General features: G+C 52.1%; 1 protein-coding gene across 4 annotated transcripts in view; it reads right to left on the bottom strand.

Moving 5' to 3' along the window:
* The window catches only part of CEMIP (cell migration inducing hyaluronan binding protein), a 170,014-nt gene that overhangs the window by 12,706 nt on the left and 131,154 nt on the right, over positions 1-26,154 (bottom strand). For all 4 annotated transcript variants that reach the window (XM_021098863.1, XM_021098867.1, XM_021098865.1 and 1 more), the window contains 11 exons: positions 23,520-23,725; positions 22,797-22,866; positions 21,563-21,691; positions 18,605-18,690; positions 16,903-17,034; positions 15,545-15,580; positions 15,308-15,463; positions 11,739-11,919; positions 10,044-10,259; positions 6,230-6,441; positions 4,417-4,602 (listed from right to left, as the gene is read on the bottom strand). In XM_021098863.1, coding sequence (XP_020954522.1) covers positions 4,417-4,602; positions 6,230-6,441; positions 10,044-10,259; positions 11,739-11,919; positions 15,308-15,463; positions 15,545-15,580; positions 16,903-17,034; positions 18,605-18,690; positions 21,563-21,691; positions 22,797-22,866; positions 23,520-23,725 — 1,610 coding nt within the window. The remainder of the gene's footprint in view (positions 1-4,416; positions 4,603-6,229; positions 6,442-10,043; positions 10,260-11,738; positions 11,920-15,307; positions 15,464-15,544; positions 15,581-16,902; positions 17,035-18,604; positions 18,691-21,562; positions 21,692-22,796; positions 22,867-23,519; positions 23,726-26,154) is intronic.

The following is a 26,154-nucleotide window of genomic DNA, read 5'->3' as shown; positions in this document are numbered from 1 at the left end:
GCAGGGGGCATGTGTGTGAACGTGAGGGGAGAGCGAGCAGTGGAGCCAGGCAGGCTGCTGGTCCCTGAGGGCCTTGCTGTTCTCAGTACTGAAGCCCAGGGTGCCCAGCTGGAATGACTTCCTAAAGATGTCTTCGTTCCCTCCACTGCACCTGAGCTCACTCGAGTGGATTCCTGTTTCTCCCCCCTGCCCCCCGCCTTTTTTTTTTTTTTGGCTACACTGTGGCATGTGGAAGTTCCCTGGCCAGGGATCGAACCCGAGCCACTGCAGTGACAATGCTGGATCCTTAACCCACTGAGCCACCAGGGACCTTTGCTTTAAGAGTCTTGCCATCAAGAGCAAGAGCCATCAAGGGAGCCCCAAATAGAACCGTTTTCACAGGAAGAACTGCCACGGAATCGCTCGCTCCAGCTGAGAGCAGAGCTTCTCCATCTGCCTTCTGTGCTCTGCAGGGGGTGGAGGGGAGCTCTGAGCAGCTTAGGAGGGAGGCAGTGCAGTGCTGCCTGTCATCACTTCTCTGCTGGAGGCACAAGGTTAGATACCACCCCAGAGGACAAGTTTATGAGCAAGATCCCGAAAGGAGACCCACAGAAGTGGGCTGGGTCCTAGGGTTTCTGCACAGCCTACAAGTATTCAAGACTCCTCGCTGTCCTGGTATATTAGATTGTCCAAACTGGGGGGGCCTAGAAGACCGTCTAGCCCACACCCTTTACTTTACAGGCAGCAGCTGCCTTCTCTGATCCCTACCTTTGACACGGATGTGTCCTAGTCAGCGGCTGGGAGGTCCTGGGGGGTATGAAAGGAATAGAGGCCCTGGCATCAGTAAACCTGGCCTCAAATCCTGGCTGTGGCCAGGTACTATTTCAGAGCAGCCCTACGGATGGCCGGGCACCTGAACACTACACTTATTTATAGTTTAGCGATACCTTGCTTAGGTGGCCTCGGGCAGACTCACCTATTCAGGACACTGCTGAAATCACTTGAGTAGTGGTTTTAACCCTCTTACAGAGGTGATTCAGAGTGTGACATATATTTCACCCCTCAGGACCCCCTTCGCTTGTAGCTTCCTTACTTTTTATTTTACCCCCAGTTATAACAAGCTGGTTATCAAGTGTCCTAGCCCAGAGCAGAATAGAAGGTAGCCATGGAGGACAGGTGCTCTGATGTGAGTAAGAAAGAACAACAGCTTTGTAAGGCAGAAAGAGGGAGCGCCTGTCATGGCTCAGCGGTAACGAAGTCGACTAGGGTCTATGAGGACGCGGGTTCGATCCCTGGCCTCGCTCAGTGGGTTAAGGATCCGGCATTTGCCATGAGCTGTGGTGTAGGTCACAGACACAGCTCAGATCCTGTGTGGCTGTGGCTGTGGCGTAGGCCAGCGGCTACAGCTCCGATTGGACCTCTAGCCTGGGAACCTCCATATGCTGCAAGTGCAGCGCTAAAAAGAAACAAAAAACAAAAAACCAGCCCTAAGAATTCAAAAAGGCCTGAGGTTGGGTTTCTGTACAGGAGGAGACAAACATCCTAGAACCCACCCACAGTCCCTAAGGCTATCACTGAATTAAACCTTAGCATGATGATTAACTGAGCTATTGACAAAACGGTTATGTAGCAAAAGCGACTTAAAGGGGGAAAATTGTGGATTTTTAACGTTTTGATCAAAAAGGTTCAATTCGTTCACTGGTGGTTTCCATTTGAAAACTGCATACCTTTGGAACATCCAAATTCTCATGATCCTAAAGGAAAAAATATGCACAGATGGTGCTACAAGGACCTTACCGTCTAACATTTGTTTATGTCATTTTATTTTATTTTTATTTTTTCTTTTCAGGGCTGCACCCGCAGCATATGGAAGTTCCCAGCCTAGGGGTGGAATCAGAGCTGCAGTTGCCAGCCTACACCACAGCCACAGAAACATGGGATCTGAGCTGCATCTGCCACCTACATCACAGCTTGTGGCAACGCCGGATCCTTAACCCACTGAGCCAGGCCAGGGATCGAACCCACATCTTCATGGATACTAGTCGGGTTCATAACCACTGAGCCACAACCAGAACTCCCTTTATTTTATTTTTTATGCATCCCCACATGGCTACATGTGAGGCGTTGGACATGTTCTTGTTCCCTGACTTTTTTTTGTCCACACCTCCGGCACGTGGAAGTTCTGGGCCAGAGATCAAATTTGAGCCACAGCTGTAACTACAGCCACAGCAGTGACAATGCCGGATCCTTAACCCACTGAGCAAAGCCAAGGATCAAGCCCACATTCTCATGGATACTAGTCAGGTTCGTTACCGCTGAGCCACAATGGGAACTTGCCTTTCTTTCTTTTTTTTAAAGTGCTGCACCCCTCGGCATATGGACGTTCCCAGGCTAGGGGTCCAATCACAGCTGCAGCTGCCGCCCTACGCCACAGCCTCAGCAACGCCGGATCCCAGCCATGTCTGCAACCTACACCACAGCTCACTGCAATGCCGGATCCTTAACCCACTGAGCGAGGCCAAGGATTGAACCGGCATCCTCATGGTTCCTAGTCGGATTCATTTCTGCTGAGCCATGACAGGAATTCCTCCTCATTTGTTTTTAAAATCATAATATTTTCTACAGGTGTCTGAGGGCTATTTTCTTCATCTGGAGGGATTTCTCTGAACACTCTTGGACCCAGGCCCATCCCCTCACTGACGTCTTCCCGGGAAAGTGGAGTGACTCATGTGGCTTCTGGGTGTGGGTAGATAGGTCTGCCTCAACCCTGTAGCCTAAATTTGGGGGGTTGGGCTCTAGGTGGAGAGCCCACGAGGCCTGGGGCTGGACAGGCATAATCAGGGATGCTACGTGGAAGCTCTCTCTCCATCAGTGAGACTGACCAGTCCCCTCCCCCTGTCGTCTTGTCCACCCCACTCCTGGTTTAGAATTGAGACGGGAAAAGGGGTGCTATTTACTGCTTTTTCCGACCCCAATATTTTCACTTATGTTTCCGATTTTCAAATTTGAATTTTTCTCTAATCAAATCAATAAAGCCATATCTTTCTTCACCAGTAAAGGAAAGAAAGCATTGTCTATTTCCTTACCATCGATTTCAATACAAGAATGGAAAAATGGCCATAAAATGATCCTTTACCCTTAGTCCCTAGAAGCAACAACTGCACTGCTTTGGAGACAGGTTGGCATTCCTAAGGTGTTAGGATAACTTTCTTTTCGTTTTCTTTCTCTCTCTCTCTCTCTCTCTCTTTCTTTCTCTCTCTCTTTCTTTCTTCCTTTCTTTGCACCTATGGCACATGGAAGTTCCCAGGCTAGGGGTCGAATTGGAGCTATAGCTGCCGGCCTACATCACAGCCGAAGCAACGAGGGATCCTTAACCCACTGAGTGAGGCCAGGCATCAAACCTGAATCCTCATGGATACTAGTCAGGTTTGTTACCTGCTGAGCCATGATGGGAACTCCCAGAATAACTCTCTATCTCTTTTTTTTTTTTTTGCCCTTTTTTTTTTTAGGGCTGCACCCAGGGCATGTGGAAGTTCCAAGGCTAGGGACTGAATCGGAGCTGTAGCTGCCAGCCTACGCCACAGCCACAGCAATACAGGATCGACTTCATGTCTGTGACCTACACCACAGCTCAAGGCAATGCTGGATCCTTAACCCACTGAGCAAGGCCAAGGATCGAACCTGCATCCTCATGGAGATAGTCAGATTTGTTTCCGCTGCCCCACAATAGGAACTCCAGTCATTCTCCTTTAAGGGGAGGGCGCCAAAGATCTCCCTGTGTCCATGAGCAGGTACCCTGTCCCCATTATATTTCTAAGGAACAGAAGCTAGTGCAGGTCAGCAAAAGAGGGAGCGCTTCGGGTACCAAAAGGCGTGGGCTCAAAACCAGCCAGGCCAAGTTTATGCTGTGTTCTCGGAGCAAGTCCTTCCTGTTCGCTCTGTGCCTTCTTTGGCCATCTCTAAATTAGGGGTAATATCATCCGCTCCAACTGGGTTGTTGTAGGAACGGGGGTCAAGTACCACACTTTCTCAATTCACTGCTTTCGCTTTTTCGTCTTTTTGTCTGAAAGAGGTGTATTCCCTATACGCCACATGTATATTAAGAGTGTTTATTTCATCCCCAAAGATTCATGGCTTTAAAAATGTCTTTGGTGAGGAGCTCCCTGGTGGCCCAGTGGGTTAAGGACCTGGTATGGTCCCTGCGGCAGTTTGGGTTCCATCCCTGGTCTGGGAACTTCTTCATGCTGTAGGCATGGCCAAAAAAGAGGGGAAAAGTGTCCCTGGAGGATGGTGCAGACATTCTTAATAGAGGAAACGCCTAGGAAAGCATCCTGCTTAACCAGCCTTCACTGCGTGGGAGTTCTCAGATGACTGGAATGGCTGGGGGGACAAACTGAGAATGAGAGGCCATGCTGTAGCCAAGTGGGGGCTCCTCACCCCGAGTCCTCATCCCAGTAGTAGTGGCTCCTGCCAGAATGGCTCTGCTCCACTTTTTCCATCTGCGAGGTCCTCATGAAGACGCCCGTCTTGGACGTTTGCTTCAGCAGGCGATTGTGAACATCCGAGAGGATGGAAAAGGTGGTGCCCCGGGGGTAGCAGAGCCCCACTCGGATCCAGTCGCCCCTAGAACCGGAAGCACAGGCAGGTTACAAGCAAGGCCTCCTGGCTGTGTGCTGCAGAGAGCCCCAAGAATTCCCCTCCCAGTGGCACCTCCACTTTTCAATGGGGAATTTTTTTTTCTTTTTTTTTTTGTCTTTTTGCCTTTGCTAGGGCTGCTCCCACGGCATATGGAGGTTCCCAGGCTAGGGGTCAAATCGGAGCTGTAGCCACCAGCCTGCACCAGAGCCACAGCAACACAGGATCTGTAACCTACACCACAGCTCACGGCAACGCCGGATCCTTAATCCACTGAGCAAGGCCAGGGATCGAACCTGCAACCTCATGGTTCCTAGTCGGATTCGTTAACCACTGCGCCACGACGGGAACTCCAGCAATGGGGAATTTTGTTATTGTTGTCATTTTTTCTTTAAAGGCTGCACTTTTGGCATACGGAGGGTCCCACAGTAGGGATAGAATCGGAGCTGCAGCCGCTGGCCCTCACCACAGCCACAGCAATGCCAGATCCAAGCAGCGCCTGTGACCTACACCACAGCTCATGGCAATGCCGGATCCTCAACCCACTGAGTGAGGCCAGGGATCGAACCCGCGTTCGATGCTAGTCAGGTTTGTTAACCACTGAGCCACAATAGGAACTCCCCTTCAATGGGGAATTTTGAAAGAATGCTCGCTGTTGGTAATGACTGGGTCACAAGTGTTCAAGAAGACAACGACAACGGCAAGGCGGTGACTGCAGTGAGTGAGGGGGTCACTGGAGTGGGTCAGTGAAGAACCTCCTGGGCCTACACTGGGCGCTCCAGGTGGAACCCCCAGCGAAAGAGCCAGGATCTGTAGGACCTGGATCCAGCCCTTTCCTGGTCCAGCCTGATGGTCCAGGGGGGTGGGGGCATTTCATCTCTTTGGGTCTCACTGTCTGCATCTGACAGATGCCTGTCTCACAGGAAGACTGGGGTAAGTCAGTTAACATGCATAGAAAATATGTTGGCCTAACTATACGAAGCCCTATCCGGGTGCCCTCAACTTAGTCACTGTACCTCGAAGTCTCATTCTCCTCTCTGTAAAATGGTAATGATAGCTGCCAGGCATTTTCTGCCCTACACTGAGCAGCTCATAGAGCCAGCGAAACACTCGCCATGCACCACCCCACCCCATCCTGGCTATGCTCCCGCAAAGTAACACTATCTCCATCTCCTGGAGGAAGGGACTGAGGTTCCGAGGGGTTGAATGCCCTGCCTGAGGTCACCCGCGCCCCGCCCAGAACAGGGGCTCAGTCCAGGTCTTCTGATTCTTTTTTTTTTTTTTTCCCTTGGCTGCACCAGTGGCATGTGGAAGTTCTCCAGCCAGGGCTTGAACCCGAGCCACAGCAACAGCATCGACCTATGCCACAGCAGTGACAATGCCAGATCCTTAACTATTAGGCCACCAGGAAACTCCGCAGGTCTTCTGATTCTTTACTACTGGGTGGTGTCAACCCCCCAGATACCTCCTGGTGTGGGAATGACACAGGCTAGCCTGAGGTTCTGGGAACAATAAGCCCGGGATGTTGCAATGAGGCATCGGTATCAGTGTGGCCTTCAGCTCAGTCAGAGCAGCTGTCCCCGGTCACAAAGCTCCCCGCCAGGCACCCACTCACTTGTTGAAGTTGATGAGCCAGATGGTGAGCTCGGCAGGGGCCGTCTGGTCCCAGTGGATGGTGTAGCCCTTCTGCAAGGTGATGACGGGCTGGTACTGCTGGTAGTGGGTGCTCCTGGTCAGGGCCCCCTCCAGGTAGAGAGGGTGGCCAGGGAAGTCATTCTTGATGATCTTCATCCGCAGATTACTGGTCTTGAAGGCCTGAATGTACATCTTTGAAAACCCAAAAAGGAAACACACAACAGGGCAATTACAAGGGATTATCCCAAGGGCATCTGGTGAACCTCTGACTACAGACTGTACTTTCAAAGGCACTTTCGCTTCACAGAGCCTTTTTAGAAAGCTTGAATGAAAGAAGGCCAAATAAGGGGGCATCTCTTTCTGCTGGAAAAGGCAGCCCGAACCATCCCGTGGAATCCAGCTAACCCTTTGCGTGCATCTTCCCCAAAGTGCTCTTTTTGAGGAAGGACCTATGGAACCTTGGACGGGTCGGGGGAGTCTGCTTAACAGTCAGATGGCAAATTTGGGGAAAGGGAGGGGGATCAGGAAGGAGGCAGAAGGGAGAGAGAATTTTTAGACTTCTGCTGCAACTGTAGCTCCCTTGAACTGGCTGCTGTCCTGCCCGGATCTGAGAAAGAGCCTTGTGAGATGCTCCACTCGGCCCACTGACCCTCAGTGTCTGGGCTCTGTGGCCTGTCGGTGTACCTTGAGTGAACAAATGCCATCTCATTTCAGAGACAAAAAATGAAAGCAAGACTGTCAGTCACTGAGTCCCAGGGACCAAAGAGCCAGGATGCTTTGGGCTACCCCTGGTTTATTTGTTTATTTTACTATTATTTTTTTGCTTTTTAGGGCTGTACCCGAGGCATATGGAGGTTCCCAGGCTAGGGGTCCAATCGGAGCTACAGCTGCTGGCCTGCGCCACAGCCACAGCAACACCAGATCCAAGCTGCATCTGCCATCTACACCACAGCTCACGGCAACACCGGATCCTTAACCCACTGAGCAAGGCCAAGGATCGAACCCGTAACCTCATGGTTCCTTGTCAGATTCATTTCTGCTCTGCCATAAAGGGAACTCCCTGGTTTAAAATGCCATGTCCTGTTTTAGGACCTGTCCCAGATTGATAAGGTGACATTCCTGCAACTATGGCCAAAAGAGGCCATCACATTAAGGTGCCATAAGGGCGTGCCTTTGGAAGGAAGGGGTGATACTCCCCTCTATGGTATCACATGCAAAATGGGAAGAGAAACGCCACCCCTGCCCTCGTTTGGAGCTGTCATGATTATCAAAAGCTTAAAGGTACGAAAGCATTTTATGAGCTGTTAAGTGGAGGAAGGAGATTATTAATAATAATTAACCAGTAGGCTGTTATGACAACCTGGCAAACTGACTTAACAATCAGCCCTTTTCTGCGAGAGATAAGCAAGGTGTGGGAAAGAAAGGGTGAGAAGGAAGTTCAAGATCAAGGCTCCACATGGGATGTCTTCCCCTTGAATCAGAGATGCTGTCATGCCCAGAGTGCAGCTGCAAGGCTTGAGGGTTTGGTCACCCTTTAATTATTCAGGTCATGACGCCCATCCATCAGTTCCCTTCTGATTCCACTTCCTTTCTTATCTGCCGTTGCGTCAACCACTCTCTCCCGTGGCATCAAATAAATCTCCTGCCCTGTCCACACACGCAGCAGAAGCCTCAGCCTGGATCATCCTGCAGGTCTGTCCGCTTCCTGGGCCGGGCTCCGGAGCAGGGCTGAGAAAACGCCACAGCCCGGGCACAGGGCACCTCTTCCCGCACTGCCTGCAGTTTCCACTGAGTTTTCAGCACAGCCCAGCCCTCCTTCGACACGCCTGGCAGCAGCATTTTCCACTCACAGGGGCAGCTCTTCCCAACCTTATCGCTCTCTGCTGGCTGTCCCCCCTCCGGCCCTCCCAGCCCATGACCTCCCCTTCCACTGCGGAAGGAAACACCCTGGACCTCCCTGACCCTGGCCCCACCTTCCTCTGCGCCCTGTTCCTGCCAGGCCAGCCCCCCCACCTCCTCTGGCATCTGCTTTCTGCACGCCCCTGCCCCCAGGTGCCCACCTCACCCACCATGGCCCTTTCCCCTCGCTGGCACTAGCTCCCCGCCCCAACCTCCCCAGACCCCAAACCACTTTTAGCTCTCTCTCTCTCTCTTTTTGGCTATACCTGCAGCATGAGGAAGTTCCCAGGCCAGTGATCGAACCAGCGCCACAGCAGTGACAATGCCAGATCCTTAACCTGCTAGGCCACCAGGAGAACTCCCTTTAGCTTCCTTCCTTCTTTCTCTTTTCTTTTCCCTTTCTTTCTTTCTTTTTTCTTTCTCTCCCTCCCTTCCTCCCTCTCTCTCTCTCTCCTTCCTTCCCTCCTTCCCTCCCGCTCTTTCTTTTTCTTTCTCCCTTCCTTCCTTCCTTTCCGATTTTTAGGGCCGTACCCGCAGCATATGGAGGTTCCCAGGCTAGGGTCTAATCACAACTTCAATGGACGGCCTACACCAGAGCCATAGCAACACAGGATCCAAACCACACCACAGCTCATGGCAATGCTGGATCCTTAAGCCACTGATTGAGGCCAGGGATTGAACCTGTGTCCTCATAGATGCTAGTCAGATTCGTCCCCACTGAGTCCCGATGGGAACTCCATGCTAACCGATATTTTCAGTTCCGCCATATTCAAGGCACTGTCTCAGCTCTGCTGTACACACAGCAGCCACTGGTCCCATGTGGTCACTGGGCACTAGAAATGCGACCGGTGTGGCCAGGAACCTGAGTTTTGAATCTCATTTTAATTCATTTAAATGTCAAACCCAAAGCAGTGTGAGACAGTTTTGCATTAAATATGACCTGTTTTGGTAGGACTAGCTTTTACTTCCACTGCAGCTAATCTGCATCCAAATTGAGTGGGCTATAGGTATAAAATATGCAGGGGATTTCAAAGCCTTGAGAAAGAAAAAACTACACCTGTGAAGTGCCTTGCAAGTGATTTTTTTTATACTGATTATACGTTGAGATGATAGTATTTTGAATACAGTGAGTTAAACGAAGTGTTATTAAAATAGCATTCACCTATTTCTTTTTGCTTTTTATCGTGGCTACTAGAACCTTTAAGATCATGTGGACGGGAGTTCCCGTTGTGGCACAGTGCAAACAAATCCGACTAGCATTCCATGAAGATGCAGGCTCGATCCCTGGCCTTGCTCAGTGGGTTAAGGATCTGGCGTTGCTGTGAGCTGTGGTGTAGGCCGAAGACGTGGCTTGGATCCTGCGTTGCTGTGGCTGTGGTGTAGGCCAGCAGCTGCAGCTCCGATTTGACCCCTTGTCTGGGAACCTCCATATGCCGAGGGTGTAGCCTGGAAAGCAATAAAAAAAAAAAAAAGATCATGTGGACAGCTTGCATTGTATTTCTGGTGGAGAGGGCAGTCTAGATGCTCATTTAAGGGGGTTCAACTATGACTCTAACTTTACAGATAAGGAAATTGACCCTCCAAGAGTTTAGGTAACGTACCCAAGGTCACGCAGTTACCAAGTGCTGGAGCCTGTCGTCAGAGTGCTCTTTTTCTAAGCATTCTGCTTACAAAGTGCCTGCACTTGGACTTTTTGAAAATCTTATTGGGTGAGGAGAGAACATAGAAAGAGAAGGAAAGAAAGGAAGAGAGGAAGGAAGAAGGATGAAAAAGAAGCCTATGTCTCTTTCCATCCTGACCTAAAGGCAGGCATACAGTAGGCTCTCACTCAATGCTTGTCCCACGAGTGACACCTGGGGAGGCGAAACCTGGAGAGGTGTACCCTATGCCCCTACCTGTGCATAGCGCCCGCTGCATATGGCGCCTCTCCAGTCGGGAACATTGATGCAGTCTGGGTGCCGGACCAGCCAGTTGTCGTCCTTGGTGAGGTAGGAGCCAGGGTACTCGGACACGGAGCCATCCACGTCGTGGAACACCGATGTCTTATCCCCGTCCATGTCCAGCTGGTTGAACCAGGGTCCAGGCTCTCCGAAGAACACTCTGGAAGTAATCTGACAAAGCCCGGGAAAGTCAGGCTGGGCCAGGAGGCAAAGGGAAGCTGCAGCCGTCATGTGGCCTGGGAGACGTTTCCAATTTCCGCTGACATTACAAACCAGCCAAGCCAAAGATGCCGTGGGGCAGGGTAGGAAACCGCACGGCTGACCTCTCGGATGAGGCCAGAAAAACAGCCCAACGTTCACTGTGCCTCAACGCACAGACCCGACACGTTATTTTGGCTTCTGCTCACTGGAGGGCTGGCTGCTGTGTGTGACCCTGGAGAGCGTCCTGATACGCGGCTCCAAACACCGCAGGGCAAACTATAGCCTTTGGAATAGATAAGCAAGGAGATCCTGCTGGGCGGCACTGGGAACGATGTCTGGTCACTTGTGATGGAGCATGACAATGGGAGAAAAAAGAACGGATACATGTATGTGTGACTGGGTCACCTTGCTGTGCGGCAGAAAACGGACAGAACCCTGTAAACCAGCTATCATGGAAAAAATAAAAATCATTTTAAAAAGCACTGCATGGGGTGGGGTCAAGGAGCATGTGCGCATGTGTGTGTGTGCATGTGTGTGTGTGTGTGTAAGAGAGAGAATGAGGTCGAGGTGGTAGTGATAACAGATAATAAATAACAGATAATAAAGTACATTATGTGTATCATGCACACACACACACGCACACACGCAGAGGTCGGGTGGGTGTGTCTGAGGAAGAATGTGCGTGTGACTGTGTGGTGTGTTTCAGGAAGACAGCCTTGCCACACGAGCCCTTGCAGAGTTCCATGACTGCCCTCTTTCAGGCCTTTCAGCAGACTGAGTAAAGAAATGAAGTAACGCGTTTTCACATCTTTTCTTCCCCCAGCCTGCCAGGAACTGGGCAGATGGGCAGAGGGCAGGAACAGAGGGGCGGCTGAGGGGGGACGTCCTGGGAAATCTGTAACCCAGAGAAAACGCACCAGGAGCCCTGGACCTGCCTGGTCTCAAGGGCGGCCCTTAGTCCTGACCTCCTCACCCCCAGCTACTAATCCGTCGGCCGTCCAGGGCTAGGAGGGCCCTGTTTCTGTCCCATTCTCAGGGAGAGATTAAACAGCATCCTCAGCAAAGATTCCTTGGGACATTGGGGTTTTTTAGATGAACGGTGCCAACTGAAGGGGCCCGGTCACAAGACGCGGGAGGGTGAAACCAAGAGCCCTGGAGGAGCAGCCTCGGACCCTGGAGGGCAGCGGAAGGCACCCCCTGAGGCCGGGCCGGGGTTGGGGCTGGGTGAGGGCTGGCAGGCATTTACCCAGACTTGACCTGTGGGGTAACCTACGCTTGTACTTTTCCAGTTTGGATGCAGACAGAACTGGGACGTGGCCCAGCCTGCTTGGAGGAGGCCGTTCAACCCCTGTGGTGGTGGCAACAGCTCAAACTCCGGGGCCCAGGGGACCTGTGAATCACTGCCCAAAGTCTGGGTTAGCCGGGAGCCTACTCCGGCGCCTCGCTCACCGGGACGTCCTCAAAGGCAATGTTGGTGACGTTGTTATGGGGGCAGCTCTGCCAGGCGTTGTTCAGGCGGAAGGCCAGGGCGCTGGTGTGCCGGCCCTCCAGGGCCGCAAACTTTCGGAAAGTGCAGTTCTGGACGTTGATGGGCCCGTCGTAGAACTGAATGCCTCGGATCGGAAAATTTCTATGGAGACAGGGAAGCCCGTGGTCAGACTAATCGGCACGTCGTTTGCACCCTCCCAGGAGGATGGGAAGAGACTTTCTAGGCAAAGCATCCTTGAGTCCCACCTCCCCAAATTCCCCCTATTACAGAACATTAATTAATCCACAGAGAAAGCGTTTATGGACACAGTGAGTGTCAACAAATGATTGCTGAATGAGTTACTGGATGGATGGAGGGATGGACAGATGACTGTTTCGTTGCTGGCTTGAGGTATGAGGGGTGGTCGTCTATACAGACATTTCCCCCAATTTTTCCATCCGATGAAGACTCATTGGATAAGTACCGTAAATACTGGTGAAGCGTGCCAATATCATGCCCCTTGGGAGAGTAGAACCCTTAGTCATTATCGCCTTAATCTCAGATGTCATAACAATTTAATTCAATTAAGACCCAGCTGAGTTTCCTCTCTGCGAGTAAGGCTTTCGAGGGGCAGCATGCTGGGTTTGGGAAACGAGGGAAGGGAAGGACAGAGAATCGAAGGTGATGATGAAACAGTTAACCAATTGCAATGCGACATTTCCAGCATCCCGAGAAGAGAATGCAGGCCCCACTGAGACGGCAGGACTGTGAACGGCCAGAGGACCCTGACAGCCAGGTAGGAAGAGGCTAAAGGCTTGGTGATGGAGGTAGGAGGGACTGGAGAACTGGGGACTTGAGACTTCTGCCTTGGGTCCAGCAGGGGGCGGGGTGCTCAAGATGTCTCTCTCCCCTGTCAGGGGACTCAAGAGCAGGGCTGGGGAAGCAAAGGCCTAAGTGGAGCTGGCTGGGTTTCCTGATGGTCCTTCTTGGGCCTGGCTGCAAATCTAGGCTTGACTCAGTCTTCAAGCCCAGTTATTTTTTTCTTTATGGGGCCGCCCCTGTGGCACATGGAAGTTCCCAGGATAGGGGTCAAATCAGAGCTGCGGCTGTCGGTCTACACCACAGCCACAGCAATGTGGGATCTGAGCCTCATCTGTGACCTATGTCCCAGCTTATGGCAATGCCAATCCTTAACCCACTGAGCAAGGCCCGGGATCGAACCCACATCCTCATGGAAACTAGTCAGGTTCATTACCACTGAGCCACTGCAGGAATTCTCGTTCAAGCCCGGTTTTTATGTTTTGTTTTTTTTTTCTTTTTCTTTTTAGTGCTGCACCTGTGGCATATGGAGGTTCCCAGGCTAGGGGTTGAATCGGAGCTGTAGCTGCCAGCCTACGTCACAGCCATAGCAACGCTAGATCTGAGCCACGTCTGCAACCTACACCACAGCTCACGGCAAGGCCAGATCCTTGACCCACCGAGCGAGGCCAGGGATCCTAGTTGGGTTCGTTAACTGCTGAGCTATGATGGAAACTCCCAATTTTGATGCTTTTACTGGTATCTCTACCTCTAGGCCAAGGCCCTCTCCTTTCTCAGTGAACATAAAAGACAAAGGGCAGGAAGAGGGAAAGGGAGGTTGAAAAGGGAATCTGTCCGTGGGGAGAGGCCACATTCCAGCTGTTCCCCATCTTCAACGCTAGGCTCCCCTCTTCAGATAAGGTACCGAGGAAGGGCCTGGTGGCACCAGCCTTGGCAATGTGCCCTCACTGGACTCCAAGGACTTGTGGTGTTTTTATATTTCTAATTGACTGACGTCATCACCCTGAATCCTGATTCTCAAGGCATTTTTTCCATTTAAGGTATTTTCGGGACAGCCCGTTCCTACCAGGTCTCTATTTAAACTGTGTGCTTACTTTACCCCGGGACCCCCACCCAGGCCCCTACAGGATGCATCCCTTACGATCACGACCACACGGTCCTGGCCTCATGCCCACAAATGCAGTTTGAGGAACCTGCCTGCGTCGCACAGAGCTGTCAGGCCTCCATAAACAACCTCACCTCTGGAAACCATCAGAACACTCTGGCCCCAGGAGGCTGGTAACCCTCCCGCCAAGACACCCAGCTACGCAAACCCAGAGCTGCTCATAAAAATGCTCTGAAGGGACTACTCCATCACTTAGGCTAGTCATAAACAAGCGCTTCTGGATTGCTGGGGCCAAAGGACACCGGGGTTCTGCCTGCGAAATCTTTTCAAAGAGACACATCCACTTAGCCTGGGAGGTTAAGCCTGTGTCCTACCTGCAGAGGCAGGAATGATCTATTCCTGGAGAAAGAGAGAAGAAAGCTCAGGGTGAGGGGATGGGAAGGGTGGATCTTAGTGCTCAGAGAACAGGGTCCACCTGATGCTTGTGGCGTAGTCCTGCTCTCTGGCTTGAATTCTTATCTGAGCAGAAATATCAACAGAAGGAGAGACTTCCTCACCACTGACCACCACGTGATAGCTATGTCACCCTGCTGACTCAAATTCGACGCAGTTTGGGGGGTTTTTTTTTGTTTTTTTTTTTTTAGGGCTGCACCCTCGGCATATGGAGCTTCCCAGGCTAGGGGTCGAATGGGAGCTACAGCTGCCGGCCTACACCACAGCTCACAGCAACTCGGAATCCTTAACCCACTGAGCGAGGCCACGGATTGAACCCACAACCTCACAGTTCCTAGTCGGATTCGTTTCTGCTGCGCCATGACGGGAACTCCTCGACTCAGTTTTTTGACTTCTCTCACTGACCCACGCTGCAGCTTTCCCAGGAATTGACCGAATCCCTCTGTTCTGGTAGCTCATCAACTCTCCAAGTGCCCCCCTCCCTCTCCCCCTCCCCCGGGTTATCATCCAGCAACAGAATGCCCAGACCCTTTGGGACAGCCCTGCGGTTCCACTGCTGCACAAATGTGCTTGCTAGAAACGTCTTTCCCACATGACACCAATTCTAATGCTCAGGCCCACTCAGGCCCCTCACTCAGCAGAGTGAGGTTCACTGGGTCTGTGCGTGGCAGCCCTGAGAATGTGCGATAGCATCGCCCGTGCTGGTTCCCCCACAGGCCGGGTCCATTTTCTGCCCGAAGACCTCCATCTGGGTGTGACACGACTTTGGGTTGTGTCACCCTCCTGGTTATTCTCCTTTAAGGGCTTTGGGCTGACTACCACCGCACTGGGCCCAGAAGTGGATGAGATGCTGTCCGAGGGGAGAAGAAGCCAAGGTCGCCAATCCTGGACACGACATTCCCATTAACGCGGCTCAAACCGCACTATGCGTCTTGAGAGCCCTGTCACCCTGTTGACTCAAATTCCACACACTTTTTCGACTTCTCCCTCTCATTCTAGAGTTCACCTCCCCTGCTGGTAAATCTCCATTGTTTTAGGGATTTCTCTGACCAGAAGAGGACAGAGGAATTCATAGTCAACAGGTAGCAATTGCATACTAGCGTTTTTCCTTCCACGGCTATCACTAAGGTTAAGCCACGCAGAATAAGGAAGCCACCAGGGTTGCAAACCTACTGGCCTATAGGGAGGGTCCTTCCGCTGTGGTCCAAGCCGCCCGGGCCCCAGATCCTGTTGTCCATCATCTCTGTCCCCACGTTGCCACTCTCGCCAACAAACAGGCTGTTCTTGATCTCCTGCTTGGAGCCGTCATCATACGGGAAGGTTCCACCACTGCAGAGAGAGGACGCCTGGGATGAGTTGTTCAGAGACAGAATCCCACAGAGGGCCAAGCGCCATGAGAGCTGCTCTTACCTGGCCAGGGTCAGGCCGATGCCATTGTCAGCAAACCTGAGGACAAGAGCAGACTGTCAGGGCATGTGCTCGCTCAGTTATATCGTGGAGAGAAGAAGGCTTCCTTGCCCCCCTTAATTGGTCACAATAATATAGAGAAATACATTTATTTCTCTATTTCCTTGTAGAGTTCCTGATCTCCCACTTTTTTGTTTGTTTGTTTTTGGCTTTTAGGGCCACACCTGCAGCATAGGGAGGTTCCCAGGCTAGGGGTCTAATCGGAGCTGTAGCTGCCAGCCCACGCCATAGCCACAGCAATGCCAGATCTGACCTGTGTCTGCAACCAACACCACAGTTCACAGCAACACCGGATCCTTAACCCATTGAGTGAGGCCAGGAATCGAACCTGAAACCTCATGGTTCCTAGTTGGATTCATTTCCACTGAGCCACGAAGGGAACTCCTGATTTTCCACTTTTAACACCAAAGGTGAACAAGGAGAACATTTCATGATACTCCTTAAAGCGCAGCCCAACTCAGCGGCCTGTCCTTCTGGTCCTTGTCTAGTGTGGGCTGTGGCTCTCCCTGGGGACCTTCTGTCAAAACTTGGGGTTCCTCATCTTCTCCATTGGGCCATGGAGTCTGATGGGCTGATATCTCGAGGCCTAGTTCACCTATTCAACTTTCGGGAAATCCACTCAACTGATTACCCTGTCTGAAAATGGAGATGGTAATGTATACCTTTTTTTTTTTTTTTTGTCTTTCTGCCATTTCTTGGGCTGCTCCCATGGCATATGGAGCTTCCCATGCTAGGGGTCCAGTCGGAGCTGTAGCTGCTGGCCTACACCAGAGCCACAGCAACACAGGATTCGAGCCGCGTCTGCAACCTACACCACAGTTCATGGCAACGCCGGATCCTTAACCCAGTGAGCAAGGCCAGGGATCGAACCCACCACCTCATGGTTCCTAGTTGGATTCGTTAACCACTGAGCCACGACGGGAACTCCCGGTAATTTATATCTTCAACAGCATGGTGAGAAATCAATGTGACCAAGGATCCAGACAAACGAGAAGGTGCTGGTTTCGTCCATCCTTCCTTTCACTGACTGGTTACCTGACCTGACAGAGCTGAGCCCAGAGACTCTTTGGAGGCAAACCACAGCGCCTTGCATGGTGGGCTGAAGCCACACGCTGCTTTCGGGGGATTTTTTTGGCTTGGTGCCTGCTGCCACCTGATGCCCCTGCCTGGCTGGGCAACTAGGTCAAACATCAGTACAACTGGATTCCTGTCTCTCTCTGCCTTGCTCGCTCCTGTTCCCTGCCCCCAGGAGAGCAGTGTCGTCCCCACGTTGTACCAATGCCACGTGACTCTCCACTCACCGGCAGCTGTCCAGCCAAACGTCCCCGCCACGCAGCCAGGCCCCGTGGTCCTGGTTCTTGTAGGCGGTGAAGTGCTTGATGATGGCCGGCTCCCGGGGCTTCAGCGGGTCAGCATCCTGGTGGGGGCTGTATCTGGAACACACCATGGGGAGCACAGGGGATGGTGTTGGGGGGACTCTTGGACTGAGTCTCTCCTGGGCAGAGAGCATCTCTTTGTCACGGTGCCCAGGGAGACACTGAATAAACAGCAACATGTACCACCTGGCTCTGGGATGCCCTTTCTGAGCTTGACATAGCAGTCAGAGGGCTGTTCTCCAGGGTCCAGCCTGATGCAGGCTATGGACAGGTCACTTCTCATTCATCATTGCCACAGAGGGTGCCCCCCTCCCCACTCCAAGAAGGGGGTCAAAGCACAGAAGCTAATTCAGACAGCTTCTCACACCTGGTATGCGGTGCCGCCCCTGCGTCCGGGAAGGGGAGTCTGAGATGCCCAGCTCTCTACTCGCTAGGGGGGTAACCTTGACGTTTCTGGGCATCGACAGCTTAGCCACCAAATGGATTGCTGAACCTGGATGCTCTTGATGTCCTGGCCAGCAAGTCTTCCATGGATGTGATCATGTCACTGGTGTTAGCCACTTTTGACAGAGACCAAACACCTTGGTCTCTTTAAAGGGTACTGATTTTCCAAATTATCTTTTGTGTGTGTGTGTGTGTGTGCTATTTTAGAGCCACACCTGTGGCATATGGAGGTTCCCGGGCCAGGGGTCGAACCGGAGCTGTAGCCCCTGGCCTACACCACAGCCACAGCAATGCCAGATCCAAGCCGAGTCTGCATGCGACCTACACCACAGCTCATGGCAACGCTGGATCCTTAACCTACTGAGCGAAGGATCCTTAACCTACTGAGCGAAGCCAGGGATCCAACCCAAATCTTCATGGATGCTAGTTGGGTTTGTTAACCGCTGAGCCACGAAGGAAACTCCCTGATTTTCCAAATTATCATGAGGTTTTGACAGTAGCTTTGAAAAGCAACCCCTGGTCTTCAGCTGAGCTTTTTTTTTTTTTTTTCTTTTGAGGGCTGCACCTGCAGCATATGGACATTTCCAGGCTAGGGGTCCATCAGAGCTGCAGCTGCCTGCCCATGCCACAGCCACAGCAACTTGGCATCTGAGTCACGTGTACAACCTAAACCACAGCTCACGGCAACACTAGATCCCCAATCCACTGGACCCCCGACCCAGGGATCAAACCCGCCCCCTCATGGATAGTAGTCGGATTCATTTCCACTGCGATACAAGGGGAACACCCTCCAGATTTATTTATAGATACAAGCTTCATGTTCCTTCCTATGAAACGCCTCCCTTCTCTTCTCTTCACCTTCTTATCCTGGCCTGACCTGCTCTGGTCCTGGCCAGCCCTGCTGACTTACTAAAAAGCAGGTATTGGCTTTTGCTGAGGGATCTGGACAGCTCTAGGAATATCTTTTTCCTTTCAGCTGCTGGAGCCTCAACTGGAATTCAGATTTCGCCCTGCTCAGATTTTCACCACAGTACCCTCAGCAATTAGCTCAACGTATAGGACATAGAAAGTGCCCAACAGATACCTAATGAATGAATGAATGAACGAGTGAGTGAGTGAGTGAAGGGAAGAGGGATGAGTGGAGGGGCCACCATGGAGTGTATGTGTTCCGAGGGTTGATTACCTGGCGGAGATGATAGCGAGGAAGGGCCGCTTATCCTTGGCAGAAGCCTCCGTAGTTTTGACTCCATTGTCTATGATCATGCCAGCCTGGGGAGAGGGGACATTCAGGGACAAATTACATTCTCCTGCAGGCTGCAGGCACTGTCTCACACCCAGCTTTACTGTATACGCTTGAATGTCCCAGTAAAACTAGCCTGGCTCTCAGGATGCATTAACAGAAGTAAGGGGTCTGCAGCCAAGGGGGTGAAAAACCCTGCATGGTTCTGCGATGCTCAAGTCAAATCTGGAATATGTGTCCCCTTTGAGGTGCAGATGAGGACACTGGGGTCTAGAGGGACTGAGTATCTTATCTAAGGCCACACAGCTAAGTCCATGTCCAGAACTCACACTGCCTCAGGCATTTATAAGCGCAGCCTCCAAATTAAGAATGACAGATATGCTTTCTTGGGAAAGGTATCCGCAGAGATGTAAAGAAATGCTGAAATGTCTCTGCCCTGGGGCAGGGGGCTGTGATCCTCTCTCCATCTTGTCTTGGTTCTTGCCTGACCCAAGGAAAGAACCTCACTTCTTTGGCTCCATGGTGCCCACTTTATCAGCCATGGGTGAGTGGGAGTCAAGTCAGCTGTGTGGGGCTGCCCCAGGAGGCCAAGTTCAGTGTTCCTTCGGGGTCAGATTCCCTGGACCTCTCAGGGATGCTCAAACTTAGTGTCTCTTCTTTAGATAATGACAGGCACTTGATAAAGTTCCTCAACTGACTTTTTTTTTTTCTTTTTTGGCTGCCCCGAGGCATATGGAGTTCCCAGGCCAGTGATCAGATCAGAGCCACAGTTGCGACCCATGCTGTAATTGCAGCAACGCTGGATCCTTTAACCCACTGTGGTGGGCCAGAGATGGAACCTGCATCCTGGCGCTGCAGAAATGCTTCCAATCCTGTTGTGCCACAGAAGGAACTCCCTTCAACTGTTTTTTTTTTTTTTTTTTTAATTAACTTTTGTTTGTTTCTTTGTTTTTTTAGGGCCGCATCTGTGGCATATGGAAGTTCCCAGGCTAGGGGTCGAACTGGAGCTGCAGCTGCTGGTCTACACCCCAGCCATAGCCACATGGGATCTGAGCAGCATCTATGACCTACACTGCAGCTTGAAGCAATGCTGGAGATCCTTAATCCACTGAGCAAGGCCAGGGATCGAACCCACATCCTCATAAACACTATGGTGGGTTCTTAACTGGCTGAGCCACAATGGTTGAACCCCCCACTTCACTAACTTATGATGGAGCAGTGGTAATGTGACTTAGAAGAAGGGGGCTAGATTCTCAGGAGCAATGACCTTGGGTAAATCCCTGCACCTTGCAGCCTCAGGTGCAGGCTCTTGCAAGATGGGCTGATAAACCGAGTTCCACTGTGAGAACCAAGTAAGAGCCTAGAGGAAGGGTCTGGGAGCAGGACCCTCAATCGGTGGTGTGGAGTTGGAGCCCCTCCTTTGCTCAGGCAGCCCAATCAATCCGGCCCGAGGTTCCTCTTGGCTCTGTTCCCACCCTGCTACCTTCCCCAAGGCCCACCCCTCCACCTGTGCCCAGGAGTCCTCGCCTGCTTCCTTGTTGGAAACCATCCTCCCTCCCCTACGTCTCCTCTTCCAACCTCTCCAGACATCCAGGTACCACGTGGCCCACCGCCACTCACGGGAAGGCCTCCCAAAGAAGGGGTCTCCACCAGCAGCCAATGCATTTCTCTCCTGTGCCCCTCCCTCCATGGCAACACGGCCTCTGCACCTGTCCTGTCTGAACACAACTCTCCCGGGGCCATGGCAGCCTCAGAAATGCCCACTCGGGGCCTGTGCTAATTCTCTCTCCTCTGTCTGGGTGACCCTGGTGGCCTCCTGATCTTGACCCTCTGCTTCGGGAAACTTCTTTCTTGGCTTCTCGGACATGATGCTGATGGGGTCTCCCTGTGCCCGCACTGCCCAGTCCCCCTTCCGGGCCCCCGGGCCCCACCCCTCTCTTAGGTGGAAGCACGGTCTATTCTGAGATGATTTCTCTTCTTTATGGGCTTCTCCTTGGTTGAGCCTTTGTTTCTTTCTTTGTTTTTAACCCTGAATGCATCCACTGCCCTCTAGGGGGCCTCAGTTTCTTCATCTGTACCACTAGGGATTGCACCAGAAGACCAGCCTTGACATTCGGGACTCTGTCTAGGCACTGCCCCTGTGCCCCCAAGACCACCTGTGTCCCCAGTGCAGGGTCTCAGCCTCCCTCCCAAGCTCCATTCCCGAGTGCCCTTGACCCTGGTTGTGATGTTGTGGTCTCCTCCTCCCTCTCTAGTTCCCTTCCCGCGTGCCCTTGACTCTGGTCATGATGTTGTCCTGACTGCAGGTCCTTGATGTGCTCAAAATCCCAGTCCTTTTCCCCAGCACCGGACACACAGAACTCCTGACGCATAACTGAAGGCGACTGAGGAATTTCTGTTTTCTCCTGCCTCCTTAGTGCTGCCTGGAGGGAGAAAGCCCATCCCACTAACAAGACAAAAGCAACAGAGGAAAGGATGCCAATGGTGCCTCCATCTTGCTCCAGAACCACGCCCTGCTTTTCTCTACCGCAGAGGTCAGGCCTGGCTTCTCACAGTCATCATCACACCCACCCCCACCAAGTGCACTGCAAAGTCAAACTCAGGAGTCTGGCTCAGGGGCCGCCAGGAGAGGCAGCCTGGGTGAGGGCGCATCTTGCTTCTCCTTCTGGCTCTAACCAGAAGCTAAGTGGAGGCCCAGGCAGGAGCAGCCACAGGAGGGTCTCGCTGAGGACGGCCAGTGGCTGGGAGGCCGCACAAAGCCTCTTCCTTTTCTTCAAGACCAAAGCTAGGAATGCAGCTGTTGCTGGCTGTCGCCAAGTGCCTGTTCTGGCTCTAATCATCTGCAGGCCTGGGAAGGCGGACCAGCGGGCGGGCATGGAGGCGCGGCCTGGAAGCTCTTACCCGGTAGTTGGAGTGTGCTCGGTTGTTGTGGAATTTCCCCAGTGGGACGTGCTCCGAATAACCTGGAGAGTACTTTCCGGCCGAAGGGCCCGTTGGGACGTGGTGAAAAATGAACCAAAATCCAGTTTCCTGGTGGAGGAGGGCACAGGGGGAAGACACAGAATTCAGCACCAGGGAGGTTCTCGTGGGGAGGATCAGATGGCCCAAACTAACGGTGGCTCTAGGGCTATCACCCATTTGGGCCCACCACTCAGCTTCAAACACACCTATGGTGAACAACAAAAAGCCTGAGGCAAATATATTCCAAGGGAGAGGGGTCGACCTTGACTGTTAAAGCCCTTCCTGAGGGTGCTGCTGTACCAGCCATGGGCACCAAAGGGCTGGATGTCAGAGTCACTGTCAGGGTTGAGCTCCTCCTCCTGACATGTCATGAGTGTTTCTTAGCTTTTTCCTTTCCTTCTGCAGGTATGGAAGCTGAGCCCCAGAAGCAGTACCTGACCTGCTCAGGGTCCCCAGGATGGTAAGCAGGACACAGGGGTGGGTAAGAGCAAGGCTGTGTAGACAGAATTCCGTGTTTGTATCCTGCATGTGCCCCCCGGGCACGTTGGCTCTCCCTGCCTTACTTTCTTCATTCGTCAGATGGTAGAAACTAGCACCTACCTTATAGGGTCAACACAAGAATTAAATAATTTGAGCTCAGACCAGGAGTTCCCATTGTGGTGCAGCGGAAATGAAGCTGGCTAGGAATGATGAGGTTGTGGGTTCGATCCCTGGCCTTGCTCAGTGGGTTAAAGATCCAGTGTTGCCATGAGCTGTGGGGTAGGTCACAGAGGTGGCTTGGATCTGGCATTGCTGTGCCTGTGGCTGGCAGCTGTAGCTCCGATTCCATTCCTAGCCTGGGAACCTCCACATGCCTCAAAGGCAGCCCTAAAAAGCAAAAAAAAAAAAAAAAAATTATTTAAGCTCAGACTACTGATATGCCAGGCATCTAATAATGGGTTATTACCCAAAAAGTGCATATTACTCATTAGCTCTGGTCACCGGTATGATGAAGGGACAGCGGCATTGCTTAAAATCAAATCCATCTGACTCCTCAGCTGGCTTTTTCCCTCTTCTTTCTAAGCCTGACTGCATAGATACCTAGACGTGGAGCTAAGAGCATACATATTGGAGGGTTAGCACTGGTGGGCTCTTGTCCCCCAGCCCCACCCAACGAAGGAAGGTTTCTGCTCACCTCGGATCCTGCAGCAGCACAATTTATGAGGTTGTTGTTGGGATTGGCCATCCAGAAGGTGGACACAGCACTGTGGGCAGAGGGCAGAGATTGAATGGCGTCAGACCCAAGGCTACTGGCTCCCACTCTGCGGCTTGGTTGGGGGCACATCAGGCATTCTAATGTTGAAGAGCCCCTTATCAGTGATTTGAGAAGCCCCTGACTGGTTGATCCGAAACCCACTTGTCTCACTCAAGTGCATGCATTTACGCACTTAACATGCTCAGGATTTGAATGGGGCACGGATCTTAAAGGTAGAAGGAGCTTGTGGGTGAGTAAACGTAAGTCAGGAGAACCCAGAAAAGTGGCCGCTACTCAAGGAGAGCCCCTGGACTCCAAGCGCTGACCGCACAGGACGCTCTCTTGTCTCTGCCTCTGCCTCTCTCGTGTCTAGAAACAGACCAGTGCAGCTGGTGCCGCGAGTACACTCTGTGGGGAAAAGCCCGAGGATGACACCCGTGGTCCTCTTGGGACAAGAACGATGCCCATGAGGCACCCTGAGAAGGGCGAGGTAGAAACACACCCCTGCCCTCAGAGCAGCCGAGAGCGGCGGGCAGGGAATGGGCCATAAGGTGTAAGTTGCTCAGAGGCCCAGGAGCGAGCAGTAGGGGGCGGGGCTGGGAAGTGGCGAGAGCGCATGCGCACAGCCCTGCGAGGGGTGAGAGTGGAGAGGGAGGGGCTTACTTGCAGTCCTGCCGGGGCTTGGGGATGTAGCCGGGATAGGAGTCTTGGGTGATCATCTTGCACATCTTGCTGTCGCGGTCGGAGGGGAGGAGGGTCCCAGACTTGACAAGGAGGCCAAGGCAGTGGTCAAAGGTATTGCGTTCTTCTGGCCCATCTTCCGTAAAGAAGCAGTGGCCCAAAGAGTTATAGCCCACAACGTCCTTGACCTGCGGGGGTCAAGACAGGAGGGCACTTCACCCAGAGTCCAGTTGTTCATGTGCTTATTCATCCATTTGGCAAACATAAACAGCCTCAGCCAGACACCAGGCCCCATGAGGGGCACTAGGGGTTTGGAGGTGGACTGGACACAGGTCTTAGGCCTGGGGATGGCAGGTCAGGGGAATGGAGTAGTGACTCTAAAGTCCCTTTCTGGAGTTCCCGCAGTGGCTCAGTGGAGGCGAGTCTGACTAGGAACCACGAGGTCTCAGGTTCGATCCCTGGCCTCTTGCTCAGTGGGTTAAGGATCCAGTGTTGCTGTGAGCTGTGGTGTAGGTTGCAGACGGGGCTTGGATCTGGTGTTGCTGTGGCTCTGGTGTGGGCTGGCTGCAATAGCTGGGATTCTACCCCCAGCGTGGGAACCTCCATATGCCACAGGTGTGGCCCTAAAAATACAAAAAGACAAAATAAATAAATAAGTCAAGTCCCTCCCAGCTGGAGGTGGGGGTGTTTCCCAGGTGGAGTGGGAAAGGGGACACAGTGTTAGAAGTGGGTCTTAGAGGAGACCATGGACTCGGTCACGTGCACCTACGCTGGTGGAGGCACAGGGAGTACACTGCTTACCAGGATTTCATGTAGAGCATTTCACAAAGAGAACCCACCAGAAAGGGCGGTGGGGAGAGTGCCACCTGAGAGGCAGCATCTGAGCTGGGCCAGGTGAGTTTTTTAGTAAGACTGATTCCTTGATGTGCCCTCACCCCTGGGTCCAAGCCAGCTTTGAAGCTCACCATCCACACCAAGCCACATTTGCAACTCCTGAGCCAGAAAACCAAGAACGGTTGTAAACTCCAGCTCTTCAGTGTCTCTCTTGGAATCACAGAGTCAGTGGGCTCAACAGAGAAACCATTCGAAGACATGCAGAGACATGGGGTACAGTTTTAGCCGTGCATCCAGGCAGCACAGGGCTCTTAGACAAGTCTCCCAACCTCTTTCCTGACCAAAAAGTGAAGGACTTGAACTCCAGGATCGCCAAGGTCCTTTCTGGGTCTGAATCGCCATGAACACTTTGATCTGAGAATGCCAAGGTCCTCCAGAGGGCCTCTGGCCCGAGCCCTACTTCCCAGTCTATTGCCTGACTCTGTTCCAAAGCACCCCTGACAAAAGAGCATCCTGCTTCCTCTTAAAAAGCCCAGAGAGGAGATGCTCACTGCCCCCCAAGGTGCCCTGTCTGCAGTGGGGCATGAGGACGGCGAGAAACACCTCCTTATGTGGACTGAGATCTTCCATCCTCATCCCTACCCCTGGATCCTGACTGCCTAGTGATGTCACCCAATCAGGGAAGCTCCTGCTCCCTATGACATCATGCAGTCCACACCTATTAAGTACCCACCTCTGCACCAGGCCCTGGGAAATCCCTACATCCTTCCAAAACAATTCCCCCAACTTCAGCATTGTTACTACTTCAAAAACATTGTAGGATGTTTAGCAGCATCCCTGCCTCTACCTGGTAGACGCCAGCATAGCCATCTCAGCAGTGACAACCAAAAGTGTCTCCAGACATTCATAGCCCAGCATTCCATTGCGGAAGAGAGGTTACAAAATTGCCCCGTTGCCCCTAACTGAGAAAAACTAATCTAGGATAAATACCCCAATCCCTCACCTCCCCAGGTCTTTTATATGACAAAGCTTGCTTACTCCCCAGCTCCCAGGCAGACATGCTCTAGAAGCATCCAGAACTAGGACCCTTTATGTCCTAGCACTAGCCTGGGCTCTTTCCTATACCTTTTAATCTTGCCGAAATCTTAGACAATAATTTTTTCTAGAGATGAGGAAAATGAGGCTCAGAAAGGTTGAGTGATTTGCTCAAGGTCATGCGATCCACTCGTGTAAAGACAAGGCTGGAACCCCAGTTTTCTAACCGTGTCCATTCGCCTATAAGGGGAGAGCACACACACGGCTGCCCTATTCCAAGCAAGCTCTGATCCCTCAAACGAGTATTGCTTCCTTAATCTTTGGAAATAGGCAAGGGTGTGGTTTTGAATGCTATTCAATCCCTCAATAAGCATTTCAGTCAATTCCAAAGTCATGCAATGGACTACTTCCGTTTTGATGAGCTATGAAAGTTTGTTATAAATAGCCTGGAAAGACAAGCATTGGAGGAAAAGGCAAGAAAATACAGGCTGCTCATGCTGGCAGGGACATCCGAGAGCAAGTTCAATGCCTTCACTTTACAAAGGAGGACACTGATGCCCAGAGAAGGGACCTGGAGCCATGCCAGACCTGGCCCCCCTGCCTCCAGCGCTCAGCTCCTCTTAAGTCCTATGCCCTCCTTTGCCTGCTGTCTGGATCACACTTTGGGCGTCCCTCTTTGAAGGCAAGTGGTTAATGAATGAGGGACATTCTTATTCTAACAAATGCTTGAAAAAGAAATTGCCTTTGG

This window comes from Sus scrofa, chromosome 7, assembly GCF_000003025.6.
Source record: "Sus scrofa isolate TJ Tabasco breed Duroc chromosome 7, Sscrofa11.1, whole genome shotgun sequence".
NCBI lineage: Eukaryota > Metazoa > Chordata > Mammalia > Artiodactyla > Suidae > Sus > Sus scrofa.
Note: the sequence above shows the minus strand (reverse complement) of the source record. Positions and strands in the feature narration are given on the sequence as shown.